This window comes from Microcaecilia unicolor, chromosome 3 (genome assembly GCF_901765095.1).
Source record: "Microcaecilia unicolor chromosome 3, aMicUni1.1, whole genome shotgun sequence".
Classification (NCBI taxonomy): domain Eukaryota; kingdom Metazoa; phylum Chordata; class Amphibia; order Gymnophiona; family Siphonopidae; genus Microcaecilia; species Microcaecilia unicolor.
The window spans coordinates 150659150-150679405 of record NC_044033.1 but is presented as its reverse complement, the minus strand read 5'-3'; the positions used below and the strand labels follow the sequence as shown (position 1 = coordinate 150679405).

At 47.7% G+C, this 20256-nt stretch overlaps 1 protein-coding gene across 1 annotated transcript in view; it reads right to left on the bottom strand.

The window, feature by feature from the left end:
- HNRNPU (heterogeneous nuclear ribonucleoprotein U) overlaps positions 1-20256 on the bottom strand; it is a 90687-nt gene that overhangs the window by 19632 nt on the left and 50799 nt on the right. The window contains exons 10-11 of the mRNA XM_030196462.1: positions 5395-5563; positions 4621-4893 (exon numbers count right to left, since the gene is read on the bottom strand). Coding sequence (XP_030052322.1) covers positions 4621-4893; positions 5395-5563 — 442 coding nt within the window. The remainder of the gene's footprint in view (positions 1-4620; positions 4894-5394; positions 5564-20256) is intronic.

The following is a 20256-nucleotide window of genomic DNA, read 5'->3' as shown; positions in this document are numbered from 1 at the left end:
CCCCCCCCAGCCACACAGGTCTCCATCTTTTTCTCTGCACAAATATAACAGTGCTAGGGTGTCCCTATAACTAGCCCCTCCAAATGACACACTGATTATGACTTGCAAATTATTACTCTACCTATGAAAAGTTATTCCATTATTATACTTCCTCTTTGTACATCTGTATGCTGCACAAGCCAGCATATTTAAAAATATAAGCAAGATCAAATAAAAAATGCTACCAACAATAAAGAATGACAACTCGGATGCAGCAGCTCATAGGTTGCTTGCTTTTTTGGGGGGAAACAGGGACTGACCTATTGGCTTCTCAACTTTTTGACTTCATCCAGTCTCCTGTTTTCATCCAATCTCCTTGGCAGTCGACTCTGTGAGCACCAAATGCCGCCTGCTCCGTCTCCAGTGGCCACAAAAAAAAAAAAAAAAAAAAACCCCCACCACCACGGGACCTTAGCAGCCTTCAGGCATGTGCTTTGGATCTGCTGGTCCTCTGTCCCTGCTGACGTCAACTTCCAGTTCTGGGGGCAGAGGACCGACAGAACTGACAGCACATGCCTGAAAGTTGCTGCAGCCCTGCATTTTTTTTTTTTTTTCTGCCGCTGCTGCGCACAGGCAGGATGAAGATTGGGGTTTGCACAGCACCCCAGGAGTTTGCTGCGGCGCACCAGGGTGCCACAGTGCACAATTTGGGAAACGTGGCTTAACCTCAGTGTTTGAAGGTAAAATTATGTATCATACCTGATAATTTTCTTTCCATTAATCATAGCAGATCAATCCATAGACTGGTGGGTTGTGTCCATCTACCAGCAGGTGGAGATAGAGAGCAATCTTTTGCCTCCCTATATGTGGTCATGTGCTGCCGGAAACTCCTCAGTATGTCGATATCAAAGCTCCATCCGCAGGACTCAGCACTTAGAGAATTACACCCACAAAGGGACACTCTGCCCAGCTCACCACCGCCGAAGCGGGGGAGGGGAATCCGTCCAGCTCATCCCTGCGGAGCGGGGGAGGGACACCACACCCGCCGATGTGGGGGGGGGGGGGGGGATTTGGCTTATCCTGCTACCGCAACCGCAGGAGGAGCTGGCTTACCCCAAACACCGCCGAAGCGGGAGGGATACAAAGCTACCCTACTGCCGCCCGAAGCGGGAGGGATACAAAGCTACCCTACTGCCGCCCGAAGCGGGAGGGAGCGCCGGCATAATTTAGTTATCAATCCAGCCACCGTCGAAACGGGGGAAGAGGAATGCAGCAGCTCACTGTAACTCAGAATCGTCTCAACTCGAGGAAAATCCAATTGGAAAAACTTGAACACGAAATTCTCCTGAACGGGAACTGAAGAATAAACTGGAACCTGAAAAAATATAACCAGAACAAAGAACAATACAGATATCTGGGAGGGACTATGGATTGATCTGCTATGATTAATGGAAAGAAAATTATCAGGTATGATACATAATTTTACCTTCCATTTCATCAAGCAGATCAATCCATAGAGTGGTGGGATGTACCGAAGCAGTACTCACCCAGGGCGAGACATGGAAATCCCTGAACGCAACACCGAAGCTCCAAACTGGGAAAGGAACGGGAGGCTCTCCGAATCCCCTTAACCAAGGGATCTACCTGGGGTCCCTCCGCAGAGGGAGTGGCCACCGGAGCAAACTTCAAAGTAGAGATCACCTGATCAATGAGCTCTAACTCCTCCTCCTTATGAAAAATGCGAACCACTGAAGAATCTTCCCCAGGCCTTAGCCCATCCTGATCCTCAGAATCATCTAAGAGATCCTCCTCTCCTGGGTCACTCCAAACCTCTGACCCAGGCAGAGAAAGTATCTCCATAGGCTCCGAAATATCCACCCGCGGGCGCTTAACTCCCACTGAGCTAGCAGCCTCCGGGGAACAAACAGCCTGAGAGGGGCCAGCTCTCCAGGCATTATAAAGAGACCAAACAAACTCAGGGGGGAACCAGACCCCCCCCCCCCCCGACGCTGCTGAAGCCCCAACACTTCCTGCAGTCTCTGCGACGGACCTAGGTCCATCGCGTGATCCGCGGCTAAACTAGGCGCGCTTCCCACTACACACAGGTCCCCCAGCACGGAATACTTCCCGCCAAAAATGGCTCCGTCGAGGCCGACCGGGGACGCGCAGCCAAAATGGCCGCGTTTTCCGGCAAAATTGGCCCTGCCGTTGCCGGCCCAGAATGTGCGGTCAAATCGACGCCCAACAGCTCCGCCGACTCAGGGGAAAGCACGGGGGGGTAAGAGCGCTGACAACATAGACTCCCCACAAAATTTACATTGGCCACCTATCACTTCAATGCCGCGCTTCGTGCAAAACCAACACCTCACCGGCTTAGACATAATGGCCGCGAACAGTGCAAAACCAACACCTCACCGGCTTAGACATAATGGCCGCGAACAGTGCAAAACCAACACCTCACCGGCTTAGACATAATGGCCGCGAACACAATAAAAACGAACAGTTGCTTTGTGCTCTGACAGACTAATAGGCAAAACCGCCTAAGGCAAGAACGCCCTTGAAGACGTTTTATCTCTGGCCTGCCACAAGCACGGCCAAAAATAGCCGCCTTTTAAAAACGTTTTATTTTATTTTTAAACCTCGCTGATGCCTAAACGCCTCAAGGGTACAGAACGAGGTCTGTAGCCGAGGTCAAGCAGTCCTCCAGAGGAAGAGCACAGTGGGAGGGACCCGGCCACCCGGGTGAGACACCCACAGGGAATAAGAAGCCCCTTAGGACTTACACCCTTGTAATAGAGATCCAAGTGTGGGTTCTCTAACATTTACAACCCAACCTAGAAACCCCAAACGGGCCTACCAGACTGAGTACAGTGCACAGGCCGCACACATCTACCCTCTGCTGAGACTGAGAAAATACTGGTTAGTAGAAGGTCTGCACAGGCTACTTGTATAAGAAGTTTTAGTGTTCTCAGTCTCCCTCTGCTGGTAGGAGTGCATAACCCAAGCGTCTTGAACGGTCTGGAGGATTGCTGAGGAACATGATCGTTTGGGTATAGATCCTGGGGGGCTTTGGATGCCTTAGGATCCTTGGAAGAGAAGAGGAGGGGTGATCCCATTTTAAGTAATAGGCTGTGTATAAGGACAACTTCTAAGGAGGAAATCTGCTCAGAGATGGGGTCCTGAAACTTCCCCTGGCCTCTCCATCACTGTACTGTGACCTCTGGAGTCAAGACTGAAGGGATTAATGCACCATGTAGGCACCCAGATCTAGATCAGTGCCAATTCCATGCTTTCTGCAGTTCAGGGGCTCCCCCTCCAGCTACCCTCTCAAAAGGACCTAGCACTGGAGAAATTCTCCCATTACTGGTAGTCTAATATGCCTGTGGCCTCCTTCCTCATGATCCGCAACTACTTCTCCATGCAGCTGACAACAAAGCTTGTTTTGTCTGGAGCTTTCCCCAACAACCCCAATGCAGATGAGACAGTGCTTCCTATCCTAAGCCAGTGCTGTAGCTCTTAAAATGTCTGCAAAAGTGTACAGGATTACTTTGACCAAGATCATTTTTGTCTTGTAGTACTATCTTTGATCCTGAGTTTATTATAATAGACTAGCCGTTAAGCCCGTAAAAACGGGCGAGTATTGCAGCCCTCCTCTCTCCCCTGGCCTCACCCCGTCCACCGATCCTCCCCCCCATATCCAGCGACCCTCCTCTTTCCCTTGGCCTCCCTCCCCCCCCATGTCCAGCAACCCTCCTCTGTGCCCTGCTCTCACCCCAAGTCCAGCAACCATGGCCTCTCCCCCCCCCGCCCTCCCCCCATGTCCAGCTACCCTCATCGCCGCCACTCCCTCCCCCCTCCGTGCCGGGCCCCCTGCATTGACCTGACAGCGCCTCTCACCTCCATGTGAAAGTGCTACAGGCAGCAGCAGATCACTCTACTGTTGCCTGCAGTGCTTCCACAAGGAGGTGAGAGGCGCTGTCAGGTCAGTGCAGGGGGGAAGCGGTGGCGGGGATGGGGGTTGTTTCGCGCAATGTTTTTCCAGTCGGCGGCAGCCGACAATTCGACTCCTTTTCCTTCTCTGTTCCGCCCTCTGACGTCATGACGCGAAGGCGGGACAGAGAGGGAAGTCTGTACTGCCGCGCATTTGCAAGTGAGTACTGTCACTTGCCGTTTATATGTTTGATTACTGTAATATAATCTATTTAGGATCTTCTAAACAATTGCTGAAAATCTTTATACTATTCAAAATGTAGCATATGTCCAAGCTTTTCATTACAAAAAAAAAAAAACAAAAAAAAAAAAAAAAAACAGGACAGTATTTCCTTGTATTACAGAAAGCTTCACTGGCTCCTCATTAAAAGGTATATATTTGTATACTTCAAAGCTCATTTCAAGTCTGAATGGGGTTTTGCAAGGACCATACTCCCATTTTAGCAAAAATTCAGTGACCAAGTAAGGGCAGTTCCTCCCCCCCACCCAACTACACTGATCTACTTATGAAAAGTTACAAATAAACCAGAACATAGCATAGAGGTGAGGGCAGATGTAGCTGATTTAATTACTATTAGAAAACCCTCCATATGCTTTCCTAGTATTACCATTTCAAGGCTACCGTATTCAAGGTACCGCAACCAAGCTTACCTCCACCTCGGAAGTTGCCTCCTCGCATATTGTATCCTCCACCACCACGACCTCTGTGTCCGCTACTGCCGCCGCCACCACCTCTGTTGAACTGATTTTTGCCGCTTTTCTTATTATTTTTTTTGGAACCTGTGTTCTGTTTCTTTTCTGGAGGAAGGGCCTTTTTGCTCTCCTCCTTGTACTGCTCCAAGAGTTTCTGGGCTTCATCCTTCTGCAGCTCCACATAAATGATTTCATCAAAGCATTCCCCTGCATCAGGAAGCGTGAAGTTCCCTGTGTACGAGAAGGAGTAAGACAAGTCAGGACTCACAGACAGGCAGTTTCCCTTACTAACAAGAGCACAGAATCAGATGCTAGATATGGAAACTAGAGATTCTTTAAGCAAATGTTGAATATAATCACAAGACAGGCAAGCCCTTAATGTAAAGCAGAGGGACAACATATACTTATGCTGCACAACCCTGGAGGGCCCTAGCTTCTAACAAATGTACGCAGTTCTGGCATGAAATACAGATTGCTTTGAGTTAGACAGCATGTATACTACTAGGCTGCAAGCATAAAGATAGGAAGAGCATACGGCAAAGAACAGAAAATGTTGAAAGTCTCCATAACTACAGGCTACCAACAGGCACTAGTCTCTCTCATGCTCAGATAAGCCCCCCCCCCCCCCCCCATAACTGTTGGATATAAAATAGATAAGTGTAGGTGGAGGGGGGGGGGGGGGGGGGACAGACACTGCACAGACATTTTAGATCTCAACCTGAGGATGCAAACCTTTCATTTTGAGAACAGCATGCTCAGGGAGATCCTTTCCTTCCACTTCTGCCTTCTTCTGTGTCCGCAACTTGTACTCCTCATCTGTTGGGCACACCACAACTGCTTTGCGCTGGAAGCCTGCAAACAGGCACATTTTTCTCCTCTGAGCAGCTGCAGAAACATTAGTCTGACGAAATAAAAGAACATCTCAGTGATGCTTTCAAACATTTTTTCATATAAAACATCCTTTTTACCAGACTAACCATTTATAGCTCCCTAAAGAGTCAGCCTAGCAGATTAAAACAAGTTTAACAGAACCCAGCTGCCTTAGGTCTGAATAAGATTATTTCTTAGAGGCTCCAACACATCATTTACTTGAAATACTTGGAACCAGACAGCTAATGAAGCCCAAATTCTGGTACAAAATGCTGCAGTCAGGTTATAGTGCCTTCATAGTCAAAATTCCTGTTTTCCAGTTCTACATTGGTAACTATTCATATGATACTGTGTACAGTAAATTATACATAACCTATTAAGTTCAAGAGTTAATGATGGGCTGTAGTTGGGGTGAGGTTCAAGGTTCTGGACTTTGCTTGTCATAATATTATATTAATAGAGGGTGGGGTGGGAAGGGGGGAACTTGTTAAAAGATTTATAGTCCGCATAGTTCTCTATATGAATCTTTGTGTAAGATGTGGTTATTCTGACTTGTTAATAAAAATGTTGAAATAAAAAGGGATATGGGAGGAAGGGGTGGGGGGAGAAAAGGTAAAATTATGTATCATACCTGATAATTTTCTTTCCATTAATCATAGCAGATCAATCCATAGACTGGTGGGTTGTGTCCATCTACCAGCAGGTGGAGACAGAGAGCAATCTTTTGCCTCCCTATATGTGGTCACGTGCTGCCGGAAATTCCTCAGTATGTCGATATCAAAGCTCCCTCCGTAGGACTCAGCACTTAGAGAATTACACCCACAAAGGGACACTCTGCCCAGCTCACCACCGCCGAAGCGGGGGAGGGGAATCCGTCCAGCTCATCCCCGCGAAGCGGGGGAGGGACACCACACCCGCTGATGCGGGGGGATCTGGCTTATCCTGCTACCGCAACCGCGGGAGGAGCTGGCTTACCCAAACACCACCGAAGCGGGAGGGATACAAAGCTAGCCTACTGCCGCCCGAAGCGGGAGGGAGTGCCGGCATAATTTAGTTATCAATCCAGCCACCGCCGAAATGGGGGGAGAGGAAGCAGCAGCTCACTGTAACACAAAATCGTTTCAATTCAAGGAAAATCCAATTGGAAGAACTTGAACACGAAGTCCTCCGAACAGGAACTAAAGATTAAACTTGAACCTGAAATATAACCAGAACAAAACAATACAGATGTCTGGGAGGGGCTATGGATTGATCTGCTATGATTAATGGAAAGAAAATTATCAGGTATGATATATAATCTTACCTTCCATTTCATCAAGCAGATAAATCCATAGACTGGTGGGATGTACCAAAGCAGTACTCACCCAGGGCGGGACATGGAAATCCCTGAACTGAAGCTCCAAACTGGGCCTCAGCCCGAACAGCCACATCCAAGCGGTAATGTTGTGAGAAGGTATGAGCCAACGCCCAAGTTTCCGCTCTACAAATCTCTTCCAAGGAGACGGATCTGGACTCTGCCATTGATGCCGTCTGTGCTCTAGTAGAGTGCGCCTTCAGCTGAACAGGCGGAAGCTTCCCTGCAGCGACATAAGCTGCCGCAATCGTCTCCTTGACTCAACGTGCCACAGTAGGCTTAGATGCCTGCAGACCCTTACGAGGGCCTGCGAACAGCACAAAGAGGTGATCCGACTTCCGGAAGTCATTGGTCACTTCGAAGTATCTGATGATGACACGTCTCACATCCAGACATTTGAGAGCAGGGTACTCCTCTGGGTAAACCTCCCTATGAAAGGAGGGTAGACAAAGCTGCTGATTCACATGGAAGCGAGACACAATCTTGGGCAGAAAGGAAGGCACTGGGCGAATCGACACTCCTGCCTCAGTGAACCGCAGGAACGGCTCTCAACACGAGAGTGCCTGGAACTTGGAAACTCTTCTGGCTGAAGAGATAGCCACCAAAAAGACCGCTTTCAACGTCAGGTCCTTCAGCGATGCCCTCGACAAGGGCTCAAAGGGCGGCTTCTGCAAGGCCCGTAGCACCAGATTGAGATTCCACATAGGCACTATCGAGTGCAGAGGAGGGCGCAGGTGATTAACTCCTTTGAGGAAGCGCACCACATCTGGCTGCGAAGCCAGGGAAGCACCCTTCAAACGGCTCCTGAAGCAAGCTAGAGCCGCCACCTGGACTTTCAGTGAACTGAGCGACAGGCCTTTCTCCAGACCCTCTTGCAGGACCGCCAACACTGAAGATATTGGAGCAGTGAAGGGCAATAGAGAGCCTGCCTCGCACCACGATACAAAGGTACGCCAAACTCTGGCGTAAATAGTAGAAGTAGAGCGCTTCCTTGCTCTCAGCATAGTGGCGATGACCTTGTCTGAGAAGCCCTTCTTCCTCAGCCGCTTCCGCTCAAGAGCCAGGCCGTAAGACCAAAGTAGGAGGGATCCTCCATCACCATGGGACCCTGATGCAAAAGGCCCCGCTCCGCTGGCAGCCTTAGAGGGCCATCCACTGAGAGCCTGATTAAGTCCGCATACCAGGGGCGTCTGGGCCAATCCGGACCCACCAGGATCACCCGGCCCGGATGCTTTGCCACCCGGCCTAGCACCCTGCCCATCATGGGCCAGGGCAGGAACATGTAGAGAAGCTCCTGTGCCGGCCACTGCTGGAGAACAGCATCGACGCCCAGAGATCGAGGGTCCCGTCCTCTGCTGAAGAACCGTGGCACTTGGCAATTGGCCGAGGACGCCATCAGATCCAGGCTCGGCTGGCCCCAGCGCTTCGTGATGTCCAAGAACGCCCGAGCCGACAGCTGCCACTCTCCGGGATCCAAAGTATGGAGACTGAAAAAGTGCGCCTTGACATTCATGACTCCCGCAATGTGGGCTGCCGACAACTGTTCCAGATTCGCTTCCGCCCACAGGCATAGCTTCATGGCCTCCTTGGCTAGAGGGACGCTCCTGGTACCTCCCTGGCGATTGACATAGGCCACAGCCGTGGCATTGTCCGTCAGGACCCGTACTGGCCTCAGCACCAGGACTGGGAGAAACTCTAGAAGCGCCAACCGAATGGCCCGGAGTTCCAGGAGGTTGATAGACCACTTCGCCTCCACAGGAGACCAGAGCCCCTGCGCTGTCCTTCCCAGGCAGTGGGCTCCCCAGCCCGTCAAACAGGCGTCCGTCGTGACAACAACCCACTCCGGGGTCGTGAGAAGCATTCCTGCGGACAGCTTGTCTGGCCTCAGCCACCAACTCAGCGCCTTGCGCACCGCTGGATCCAAGGGAAGGCGTACAGCGTAATCCTCCGAAACTGGAGTCCACCGCCGCAGAAGAGAGTGCTATAGTGGTCTCATATGGGCCCTGGCCCAGGGCACTACCTCCATCGTGGCCGTCATGGAGCCCAACAGCTGCACATAGTCCCAAGCCAGAAGTGTAGAGGATGCTAGGAACTGGTCCACCTGGGTCCAAAGCTTGACGCTCCGGTTGTCTGGCAGGAACACTCTGCCCACTTGGGTGTCGAATCGAACTCCCAGATACTCCAGGGACTGAGTCGGGCGCAGCTGATTTTTCTCCCAGTTGACGATCCATCCCAGGGAGCCCAGAAGAACAATAACCCTGTCCATAGCTCTCCCACACTCTGCATAAGAGGGGGCTCTGATCAGCCAGTCGTCCAGATAGGGATGGACCTGCACTCCTTCCTTGCGGAGGTAAGCCGCAATGACCACCATTACTTTGGAGAAGGTCCGCGGAGCAGTAGCCAACCCGAACGGGAGGGCTCTGAACTGGAAGTGGCGGCCCAGGACTGCAAAGCGCAGGAAGCGCTGATGAGGCAGCCAGATGGGAATACGTAAGTAAGCTTCCTTGATGTCCAAGGATGCCAGGAATGCTCCTTTTTTCACCGCAGCTATTACGGAGCGGAGAGTCTCCATCCAGAAGTGCCGTATTTTCAAGGCCCAATTGACTCCCTTGAGATTGAGAATAGGCCAAACAGAACCTCCCTTCTTTGGCACCACAAAGTAAATGGAGTAACGTCCCTTGCCATGTTGATCTATTGGCACTGGGACCACCGCGCCCAATCAGGTTGTCCAAAGTCTGCTGCACTGCCGCTGCTTTGACTGGAGACTTGCAGGGAGAGTTCACAAACCCGTCGCTCAAGGGCCGGCAGAACTCCAACTTGTAGCCATCTCTGATGACTTCCAGAACCCAAGCGTCTGAAGTTACCCTGGTCCACTCTCCCAGAAACGAGGATAGCTGTCCTCCTATCTGCTCTGGGCATTGGACCAGGGCCCTGTCATTGGGTACGGGACCCTGGGGGAGGGCCGGAGGACGAACCTCCGGGACGGTGGTCCCTGCGAAAGGAATGCTGCTTGGGGGAGAAGTTCCGCTTGAAGGAAGAGGAGGAAGAGGAGGTCGACTTGCCTGGGTGATACCGACGGGCTTCCTGAAATTGGCCCTTGGAGGAATCAGGGCGAGCACTGCCGGCCCACGCCCTGACCTCCGGAATCCTCTTGCCCTTAGATGTGCCGAGCTCCATCACAATCCTGTCCAGTTGCAGCTTGCCTTTAAAAGGCAACTTGACTATGCGAGATTTTGAGGCATGGTCAGCCGACCAGTGCTTAAGCCAGAGCCACAGCCGGGCAGAGACTGTCTGAGCCATACCTTTAGCCGAGGCTCTCAAGACATCATACAGCAAGTCTGCCAAGTAGGCCAAGCCTGACTCCAGGGCCGGCCAGTCCGCCCTCAAGGAAGAATCCAAGGGGGAAGCCCGCTGCAAAACAGACAGGCACGCCCTGGCCACATAGGAGCCACAAACCGAGGCTTGCAAACTCAGGGCGGCCGCCTCAAAGGCCAACTTTAAGGCTGCCTCCAATCTCCTGTCCTGAGCATCCTTCAGGGCAGTGCCACCTTCCACCGGCAGAGCCGTTTTCTTAGTCACCGCAGTGACTGTAGGCCAGAGAAAGGCTTCCCGTTCCCCCTCAGGCAGAGGATACAGACAGGACATAGCCCTGACTACTTTAAGGCTCGCTTCAGGGGAATCCCATTGAGCCGAAATTAAAGTCTGCATGGCTTCATGAACGTGGAAGGTTCTAGGCGGGCGCTTAGTTTCCAGCAAAATGGCTGAGCCAGCTGAGGCTGAGAGAGGGCCTTCCTCCGAAGAGGAAATTTTCAAAATGCTCATGGCCTGCACTAACAGGTTGGGCAAATCCTCTGAGCGAAAAAGCCGTGCTGCAGAGGGGTCATCCGCTCCATCCGAGCGAGGATCAGTCTCCTCCAAAGAATCCCCTAAGGACCTTTGGGAGAACTCAGATACGCTGCCCTCATCCACATCAGAGTCCCCTAGGGCCTGGAGATCCACCCGAGGGCGCTTGATCATGGAGGCCTCATCACCCTTATCAGACAGGGGAGCAGGGGCAGCGTTTTGCATAAGAAAAGCCTGATGCAGCAGCAAAATGAACTCAGGGGAGAAACCCCCCAGTCTGTGCACTTCTGCAGCCTGGGCCATGGCCCTAGAGGCACTCTCAACCTGCACTCCCAAGAGCGGGGGAGAGGCAAGCTGTGCATCCAAAATGGCGTCCGGCGCGACATTCTGCGAAGAAGCCGCGCAGGAAGAATGGCGCTTTAATTTCACCGCCTTCTTACTATCGCCCAAGTGAAGGGCGACCATAGGATTAACGTCTCCCACCTCGAGGGCGGCCCAAGAAGAAGCCGTCCGAGCAGCGTGGCCGGCCAAACCCGGGAGGGCGGCCAGCGGAGGAAAAACCGGGGAACTCTCCTGACTCCGAAAAGGGGCCCAAAAAATGCGACTCTGCCTTCGAACCCCCCGCTTCCCTGCTAGACGCGTGCACGCGATCCGGGGAGTGTCTTTTCACGCCCTTGCCCTCCGACGCCATAAGCCACGAGGAGACCGTTCGGGGAACCCCCTGCCCACTATAAAAGGTAAAATTACCTACTTCTCGCTCCGAGCTGCAACGAATTGGTGTCCCAGTGAGCAGCTGCAAGACGCCCTTTTTGGACGTTTAAAAAATACTTTTTTTTTTTTTTGTTCAACGGAGCCAGCGGGAGGGGGGAGAAAAGGAGGGACCTGGCACCACCAGGTTTGCACTTGCTCAGGAAGAGCCCTCAACCCCAGGTACTCAACAAAACCTAAATGAATAGGCTTGGAGACCTAGCCAGAGCTGCTGCTGTGTGTGTGACCACCACCTGCTGAGATAGAGAACATACTGAGGAGGTTCCAGCAGCACATGACCACATATAGGGAGGCAAAAGATTGCTCTCTATCTCCACCTGCTGGTAGATGGAAACAACCCACCAGTCTATGGATTGATCTGCTTGATGAAATGGAATTAAAGTTTGACAACGGATGATTTTATTTGCATATATTATGCTTGTATTGAGTTTTTCCACACAGTATTACTCGACATTTGATAGCATGCATTGTTGTGTTTTCTCGTCAATAGAAAACATGATAAATTAAGTTCAAGAGTTAAATTTGGATTTTTTTACCTACTTCTCCAAATAATGTTCAAGGCAATTTACAGCATTACTAGAAAATAAGTACAATACCCCTACCCAAGAAAGCTTATACTCTAAGGGGCCCTTTTACAAAAATGGCCTACAGTAGTGTAGACGCATGTTTTAGGCGCGCACAGAATCATTATCAGCGCACCTGTAAAAAATGCCTTTTTAAAACTTTTTTGCTGAAAAAGGTTCAGCAAAATGAAAATTTGTGCGCGTCCATTTTGGGTCTGAGACCTTACCTCCAGCCACTGACCTAGCTGTAATGGTCTAGGTGCGCACATGCACACCAGAAAATAAAAATATTTTCCAGCGTACATAGTGGACACACGTCAAAAATGAAACTACCACAAAGGCAACATGGTAGCCGGGCGGTAACTCAAAATTGACATGTGCTGGGCACGCGTAGGTGCCTACACAGCTTAGTAAAAGGGCCCTTTAGTACAGTACCTAAGGCATTGTTATAGCCACCAAAGAAGCAGTTCAACCCAGCCCTCACAATTACAACCTTCAACTCATTGATGACAACTGGTTTGGCTGTCTCTCTTATATATATATACATACACACCAAAAATCATAAGAGGGTGTCATGAAAGGAATAAGAGAATTGCCTCCTCTGCTGAAAATGTTTTGCCTGTTTTAGAGTCTGAAACATCTCCTGGCCCATCCGCTCACCACCTCTTCTACCTGGAGATACACTGGTGGGCTCTCCCACATTTGGTCAGAAATTAAGCAGAGATTCAATTTTGGTATCATGGAAATCTCTGATCACCCAACTTCCACACTGGTAAAAGATGAACTACTTGGGAGCATCCCCAAATCTGTACAGGTCAAAAAGGTATGTGGCTGGGAGTGAAGGCTTTATGTTTTCTGCCTCTCTCTCATTCATGGTAATCACCTGACTGGTGAACAATTTTTTTAAACCAGTGTGCTTCCTGAGGAGAGAGCTCTCTTCTACCTCCTAGGAAAGTCCCCACTTTTGAATTGTTGAGGGAGGCTTATTTCAATGACGGACAATACATGCTTGTGGTGTAGATATGCAAATTCTTGAGAGTAGTCCAAATTTGTAGCTTTAGAGAGAGCAGTGCAATCCTATACACTGACCCACAAGTTAAGCACAGGGTGAGAGTTTTAGAGACGAGCCCCCCCCCCCCCCCCCCAAAGAAAAATAACCTCCAAAACCACTGATAATTTAGGCAATTTATTCAACTTTATGGTTTCTTAATTTTTCTTTTGGACTAACAAAATTTTTGTAAGCTATTTTCTTGATGTACTTCAGTTCCCATCCCCAACTACCTTCCCTCGGTCAACACAACTGAGCTCTGAAAGGAAGGTTCGGAGTCGGAGGGTTGTATTACGTGGTACAGGGAAAAAATTAATTTAACTGACATATTGGTGTTCACTATTAAAGAAAACAATGAACAAGCCACTCCTGTAGCAACCTCAGATGTAGGGGCCTCCAAGTGTTTTCTGGTCTGTACCGAACTATTTGTCAGGTTGGGTAAGAATTTCTATAGTTGAATCCTTGTTTTAAATGATTTTTCTTGTTTCCCCGAGTGTTCTGAGGTAGAACCTAAGTCTTTTTAACCACAACAATTAAGGTACCATAGCAAGTAACAAGACCTCCTTAGAAAGTCAACTGGGGACTTTTGTATACTCCTGTTTACTTTACATGTGTCTGCATTAGTTCATAGGGCTTTCTAGGATGTGCTTATTTCTTTATTGGTTTATTTTGTATTTTATGCTCAAATCTCCTTTTGTGAATTACAGGATGACTTCCTGTTTTACGTTGGCTACTAACTAGTTGTATGCTTTTCCATTTTCCTCTTCAACCGTCACTGTTTCTTGTGTTTCAAGCTTCAAATAATAATAATAATAAAAGGTGCATGTTAGGCCTTCATCAGATCTCCTCTACAGAAGAGCCAAAATGAATGAACAGACCCTCAGAACACTGCATCCTCTAAAACTGAATCCACAGAGGCTTCTCAACTTAGATCTCCTTGGCATCAAAGGTTGCAAATACCAATTGTTGAGAAGACTTCTAATGAAGATGGAATCTCTCAACTGCCAACATCATAAAAAAGAATAGAGTGGTCTTCCAAAAATGTGGTCTCTTGAAGGGAAGCTAAGTAGATCCTTGCCTATAATCTTCCTTTTGGTGAAAAACACAGAGTGTTACCTGTAGAGGAGGTTCTCTGCAGACAGCAGCCACACTCCATGATACCATCACTGATGGAGCCTTCTGTGCCAGAGTTTTCCACTGGCTCAAAGAAGTCTGGTGTTCATCAAAGCTGATGTGGGAGCAGTTTAGTGAAGGTATTTTTGTGGGGATTGTGGGAGGATGAGTGTGGTTGCAATCCCCTGCTGTCCTCGGAGAAACTCCATTATAGGTAAGCAACTCCACTTTTTCCACAAACAGGGAAGATGAAGGATGTAGGCATACTCCATGGCGAGTCCCAAGCTAAGTGCCACAATTTCTGGTTCTCTCTGTGGCCCTAGAGATGTACTGGACGGGGGAATTGTCTAAGAATTAGCTTCAAAAAGGTTTCATAGGACTGTATGTCTCAATGCTGCATCTTGTGCCCAAGACAGATTAAGACTGCAGTACTTCATGAAGGTATGAGTTGAAGCCCAAGTATCAGCCCTCTAAATGTCTGCAATGGAAGCAGATCAGAGACTAGTAATAGAAGCAGATTGTGCTCTGAGCCGATATGCTCCAGATGCACTCTGGTGATGGAAAAAACACACTAGAGACTAGCAGAAGGAAAACATTCTGAAATCCATCTGGACAGAATTCGACTGGAAGTTGCCTAGAATCATTAGGATTTTATTTTACAAAACTTGTAAAGTCTTGTACATATCCCTTTGTAGCTTAGAAATAAAACAGAGTACACCTATAATCCAGAGACTGGAGGGATACCTCTGCCTGAATAGAGTGAGGTGGATGAAGTTAGTAGTATTATAGAGTCAGGTGGAATTTTGAAACCATTTTGGGCAGAAACTCTGGATAAGTATATAGTATATAGATCCACTCTGTGGTGGAGAAACTCAGTGAAGGATGGGTAGTGAACAAACCTACAATCCACTGATTCTCCTTACTGTGATTATAGTGGAAACAGAAAAATGTAAGCAGATACAAGCTCATTCGGGCTATCCAGTCTGCCCATCCATGCCATCTACTCTCCCTACCCTTAGAGATCCTATATACTTGTCCCAAGCTCTCTTGAATGCTGTTTGTCTCCACTACTTCCATTGGGAGGCTGGCCACAAATTCGCCATTTTTTCCGTGTTCAAGTTACACTTCTGAGTCTACTCCCTTTCACCTTAACCCTATGCTCCCTCATTCCAGAGCTTCCTTTCAATTGAAAAGTCTCTCGTCTTCTATGTATTTATGCCACATAGATATTTAAAAGTCCATTGTATCTCCCCTCTCCCACCTTTCTTCCAACGCATACATATTGAGAACTTTTAGTCTGTCCCATACGTTTTATGTCAAAGACCACTGACAATTTTAGTAGATGCCCACTGGACCGACTATCCTGTTTATATCTTTTTGAAGGTGTGGTCTCCAGAACTGTACACAATATTCTAAATGAGGTCTCACCAGAAAGTCTTATACAGGAGCATCATACCTCCTCCTTTTTCCTACTGGCCATTCCTCTCCCTATGCAGGGAAATAGACTTCTAGCTTTTGCCATCGCCTTTTCTACCTGATTGGCCACCTTAAGGTCACCACATACTGCTTTCCAGGTGAAATCTGGACGAAGCTGACAGATTCAAATGCAGCTTTCATAAGTTTGGATAAAACACTGAGGTCCCAACCTGGTGGTGAAAGCTTGACAGTCTGATGCTCATTAAATCTCTTGTGACAGGGTGGCTTTTTTTTTTTTTTTTTTGGGGGGGGGGGGGGGGGGGGGGGGGGGAGATAGGCCAAGCCCACCAGAAACTGAAGTAATCTTGAATTCTGAGTTTTACAGGGTGGATTTAGTTCCGCCACAGCTTCCTTTAAGAGACAAAGGAATCAGGGGGTTTTCAAGCCTGTGAATTTTTAATATTTTCATGCAGTGCATCTCTCGTTTGGCCAGCAGATGCGTGTTTGTTCTGTTTTAAGGCTGGTCATGGGAAGACTTTTTTTTTTTTTTTTAGCTTCAGCCCTGAGGAAAAAGTATTCTGCCAGGTAGTAACGAAGTGTTTAGATAACTGAATAAGGATCAGTATTAAAGATATCTGTTATTGCTGCTTGTTTTTCCACCTGTTTTATATCATTCACTTTCTATTTTTTTTTATAATAAACTGTTGCCCTGGACTAAGAATCCTGGTGGTTTGTGTTTTGTGTCTGTGGGTGCTTTCTAGGAACTGTGGGACCCCTGAGAGTGTGGCCCTAGTGTCCTTAGAAATCACCGGGAAATGAGTGAGACACTCACCCAGAGGCAAGATCCCGTCGGTGGGAGGAGGGTGCTAGTACAGATCACATGCCCAGGTTCAGGTGGGCCTGAGCAGTGCTGGGGAGAGACCATCCAAGGTGGCAGTGAGGATAACCCCAGATGGGTGCTAGGCAATTCATGACAACAGCTCAAAGTTTGGCAACTTGCATCTGCTTTACTTCTCACACTTCAAGCAGTCCATCTTCCAAGCCCAACAAAATCAAATACACTGAGTAAGAAACTGGACCCTCTAGTACTGTCATCTCTACAAGATTTCGGAGAACACAGATGATGGAGCTGTATTTTCATTTGGATATTTTGACTGTACCAGAAGGGAATGGCCCAAAATATAGGGAGACAAGGTTTGAATTACACTGTGGATGGCGGAGTAAGGCTCCAAGTTCGAGAATGACAGTTACCTTTTGTTTATATGGTATCTAGAATCCCTATCTACGCCGTCCTTGCATGGAGGCATTTGTAGTTACAGTTATGTCTGGCAATAGCATTTTTAATGGGCAGCCTCTGGGCACATTCGATCAATGAAACCACTACTGTAAGGGAGCTGATAAGCTGCCTGCCAGAGCTATTTGTTGAGGGATTGGTAGTGCTGGTTCCAATGGAACTTGAAATGTTACTGTAGCAGATGCATATGTAATCTAGCTAGTGTAACTACATGAACTGTTCCGTTATATGGCTTAACAGCTGGAGAAAAGAATGAGCTAAACAACCATTGCTTTGATGGCTGGAAGTTGAAATGTGCATGAACTGTCCTCTGAGAGGTATGCCCTGGCTAGAGTCGTGTCCAAGTGGGCACCAACAAACTGCAACACTTGTTTGGGAATGAGGGTAGACCTTTTTTGATGAGTAAACCTAGAGCATGCAGCACGTTGATGGTGGCTTCTACAGTATGCTGAGCACGTTTGGAAGGTGCAGAGATAATCCATTAGTCGACATACAGGTAAACAAAGCGTCCATCCTTATTGAGAGTAGAACTGATTATGAGACATGGTGAAACCTCGGGGTGCTGAGGAAAGGTCAAAGGGAAGGACCTTGTACTACTACTACTATTTAGCATTTCTATAGCGCTACAAGGCATACGCAGCGCTGCACAAACGTAGAAGACAGACAGTCCCTGCTCAAAGAGCTTACAATCTAATAGACAAAAAAATAAAGTAAGCAAGCAAATCAAATCAATTAATGTGAACGGGAAGGAAGAGAGTAGGGTAGGTGGAGGCGAGTAGTTACAAGTGGTTACGAGTCAAAAGCAATGTTAAAGAGGTGGGCTTTCAGTCTACATTTAAAGGTGGCCAAGGATGGGGCAAGACGTAGGGGCTCAGGAAGTTTATTCCAGGCGTAGGGTGCAGCGAGACAGAAGGTGCGAAGTCTGGAGTTGGCAGTAGTGGAGAAGGGAACAGATAAGAAGGATTTATCCATGGAGCGGAGTGCACGGGAAGGGGTGTAGGGAAGGACGAGTGTGGAGAGATACTGGGGAGCAGCAGAGTGAGTACATTTATAGGTTAGTAGAAGAAGTTTGAACAGGATGCGAAAACGGATAGGGAGCCAGTGAAGGGTCGAGGAGAGGGGTAGTATGAGTAAAGCGACCCTGGCAGAAGATGAGACGGGCAGCAGAGTTTTGAACCGACTGGAGAGGGGAGAGGTGACTAAGTGGGAGGCCAGCAAAGAGCAGATTGCAGTAGTCTAAACGAGAGGTGACAAGAAGAGTGTTGAAAAATTGAGGTAATTACAGAAACTCGGATGAACTGTCATAAATCCAATGAAGCAAGTAAATTATTGCAGTTTAGTAACAGAAGGATCATGGCTAAATGAGTTTATTTTGATTTTCTCCTTTTTATAAGTGAGATTGCAAAGATCAAGGATGGTCAGTTCTCTTTTTTTTTGTTTTTGGAAGTCAGGAAGGATCTTGAATAGAAACCTCAAACTTTCCTGCATTGGTTCAAATTAGTAATTTCATTTCTTTCATTAATAAGATTACATGAAGGGTTGGGTTGACAGATTCAATTACTTTGAAAGGCCCAGTTGTGGCAGTATCTTGGAAAAACTGAGTTTGTACCCGTGCACTATGATGCCAAGAACCCACAGTCTGAAGTTGCGGCTTGCCATTAGGGGAAAAAAAAAAAAAAAAGAACTGAAGTTTTTCACCCACAGGAATTGAATAAAAAAAGCTGTAGAAAGTTTAGCAGCAGTTGCTGCTGGGAGTGCTTGGAGTTTACATTCTCTGGGATGTTATTTTTGGTTACACGTTTGAGTAGACTTTCTGTGAACAGGTGGCCGAGAGTAAAGTTGCTATTGCCTTCTGGGGTAGAATTACTGCAAACATTGATACTGGCAGTTTTCTATATATATTCTGTTCCTTCTGAGGTTGTGGTCAGGAGGATGGCAAGAGAGTTCCTGAAGTATGGAACAAATGTTTTATTTGGAATACTGTATCCTTGACCTCACCAAATAGATGTCTCCCTCATAAGGGCATCAGTTTGTCCAGGACATCAGAGATCCAGAACTTGTAACAAAGCAGTTTGTTGTGCAGTAATGGCAGAGGCAGTGGCTCAGGCTGTAGTATCATTAAACAACAGACATGTATTATATAAGAGGGTTACATTAATTCTATTTGGATTGTGCCACGTACTTCTGACCTCGACTGGCCACTGTTGGCAACAGGATACTGGTCTAGATGGACGACTAGTCTGACTCAGTATGGCTATTCTTATGGAATTATGTGGTCCTGGGGAAATTGTATTTATTTCACTTGTATCCCACATTTTACCACCTATTTGCTGGCTCAATGTTACAAAGACCTGTTGTGGCATCGCCATATAGGATGAAGTATACATTTGATGTTACAAAGAAGTATACATTTGATATTACAAAGTGGAGGAGTGGCCTAGTGGTTAGGGTGGTGGACTTTGGTCCTGGGGAACTGAGTTCGATTCTCACTTCAGGCACAAGCAGCTCCTTGTAACTCTGGGCAAGTCACTTAACCCTCCACTGCCTCATGTAAAAGCCGCATTGAGCCTGCCATGAGTGGGAAAGCACGGGGTACAAATGTAACAAAACAAAAAAAAGTATACATTTGGTGTTAAAGAAGTCAAGGAAGACAAAATAATTTGATCAAGTATTTGTAGAGAGATACATTCTGCTTAAAGTTGGAAAGGTATTATTATGGTTATCTATGGGTTCTCGTGATAGGCTTTGTCATAGAGGTATGTCTTCAGAGATTTGCGGAAGTTAATTTGTTGATTGCTCTCAGGTGAGTTGGAAGTGCATTCCATAGCTGTGTGCCCATATAAGAAAAGCTGGTCGCATGAGATAGTTTGTATTTTAATCCTTTACAACTGGGGAAGTGTAGGTTGAGAAAGGTGCGGGAAGATTTTTTTGCATTTCTGGGTGGTAGGTTCATTAGGTCTAGCATGTAGGTCGGGGTAGGTCGGGGCATCTCCGCTGCAGCACTGCACGTTGATGTCAAACTGATGAACAAACTATTTTCAGTGTTAGTTAATGCTGTCGAGTCCAAAGTTTTATGGTCTTTCCCTGGTGGACCGGATACTTGGACCTTCAAATTATTACAGTGTTTTAATACTGCTTCAGAGTTGGTGCTGACCATGCCCAGGTGCAGGGAAAAAAAAAAAAAAAACATTTAAAAGTTCTAAATGTCTTGACAGTGGCGTAACGAAGACAGGGATCTTTCAGACAGACATGCTGTAGCATTTCATTAATTCGCATGGCTATAACTTCTTTGGTAACACTGAAACACTAAAGTATGGAGTGAAAA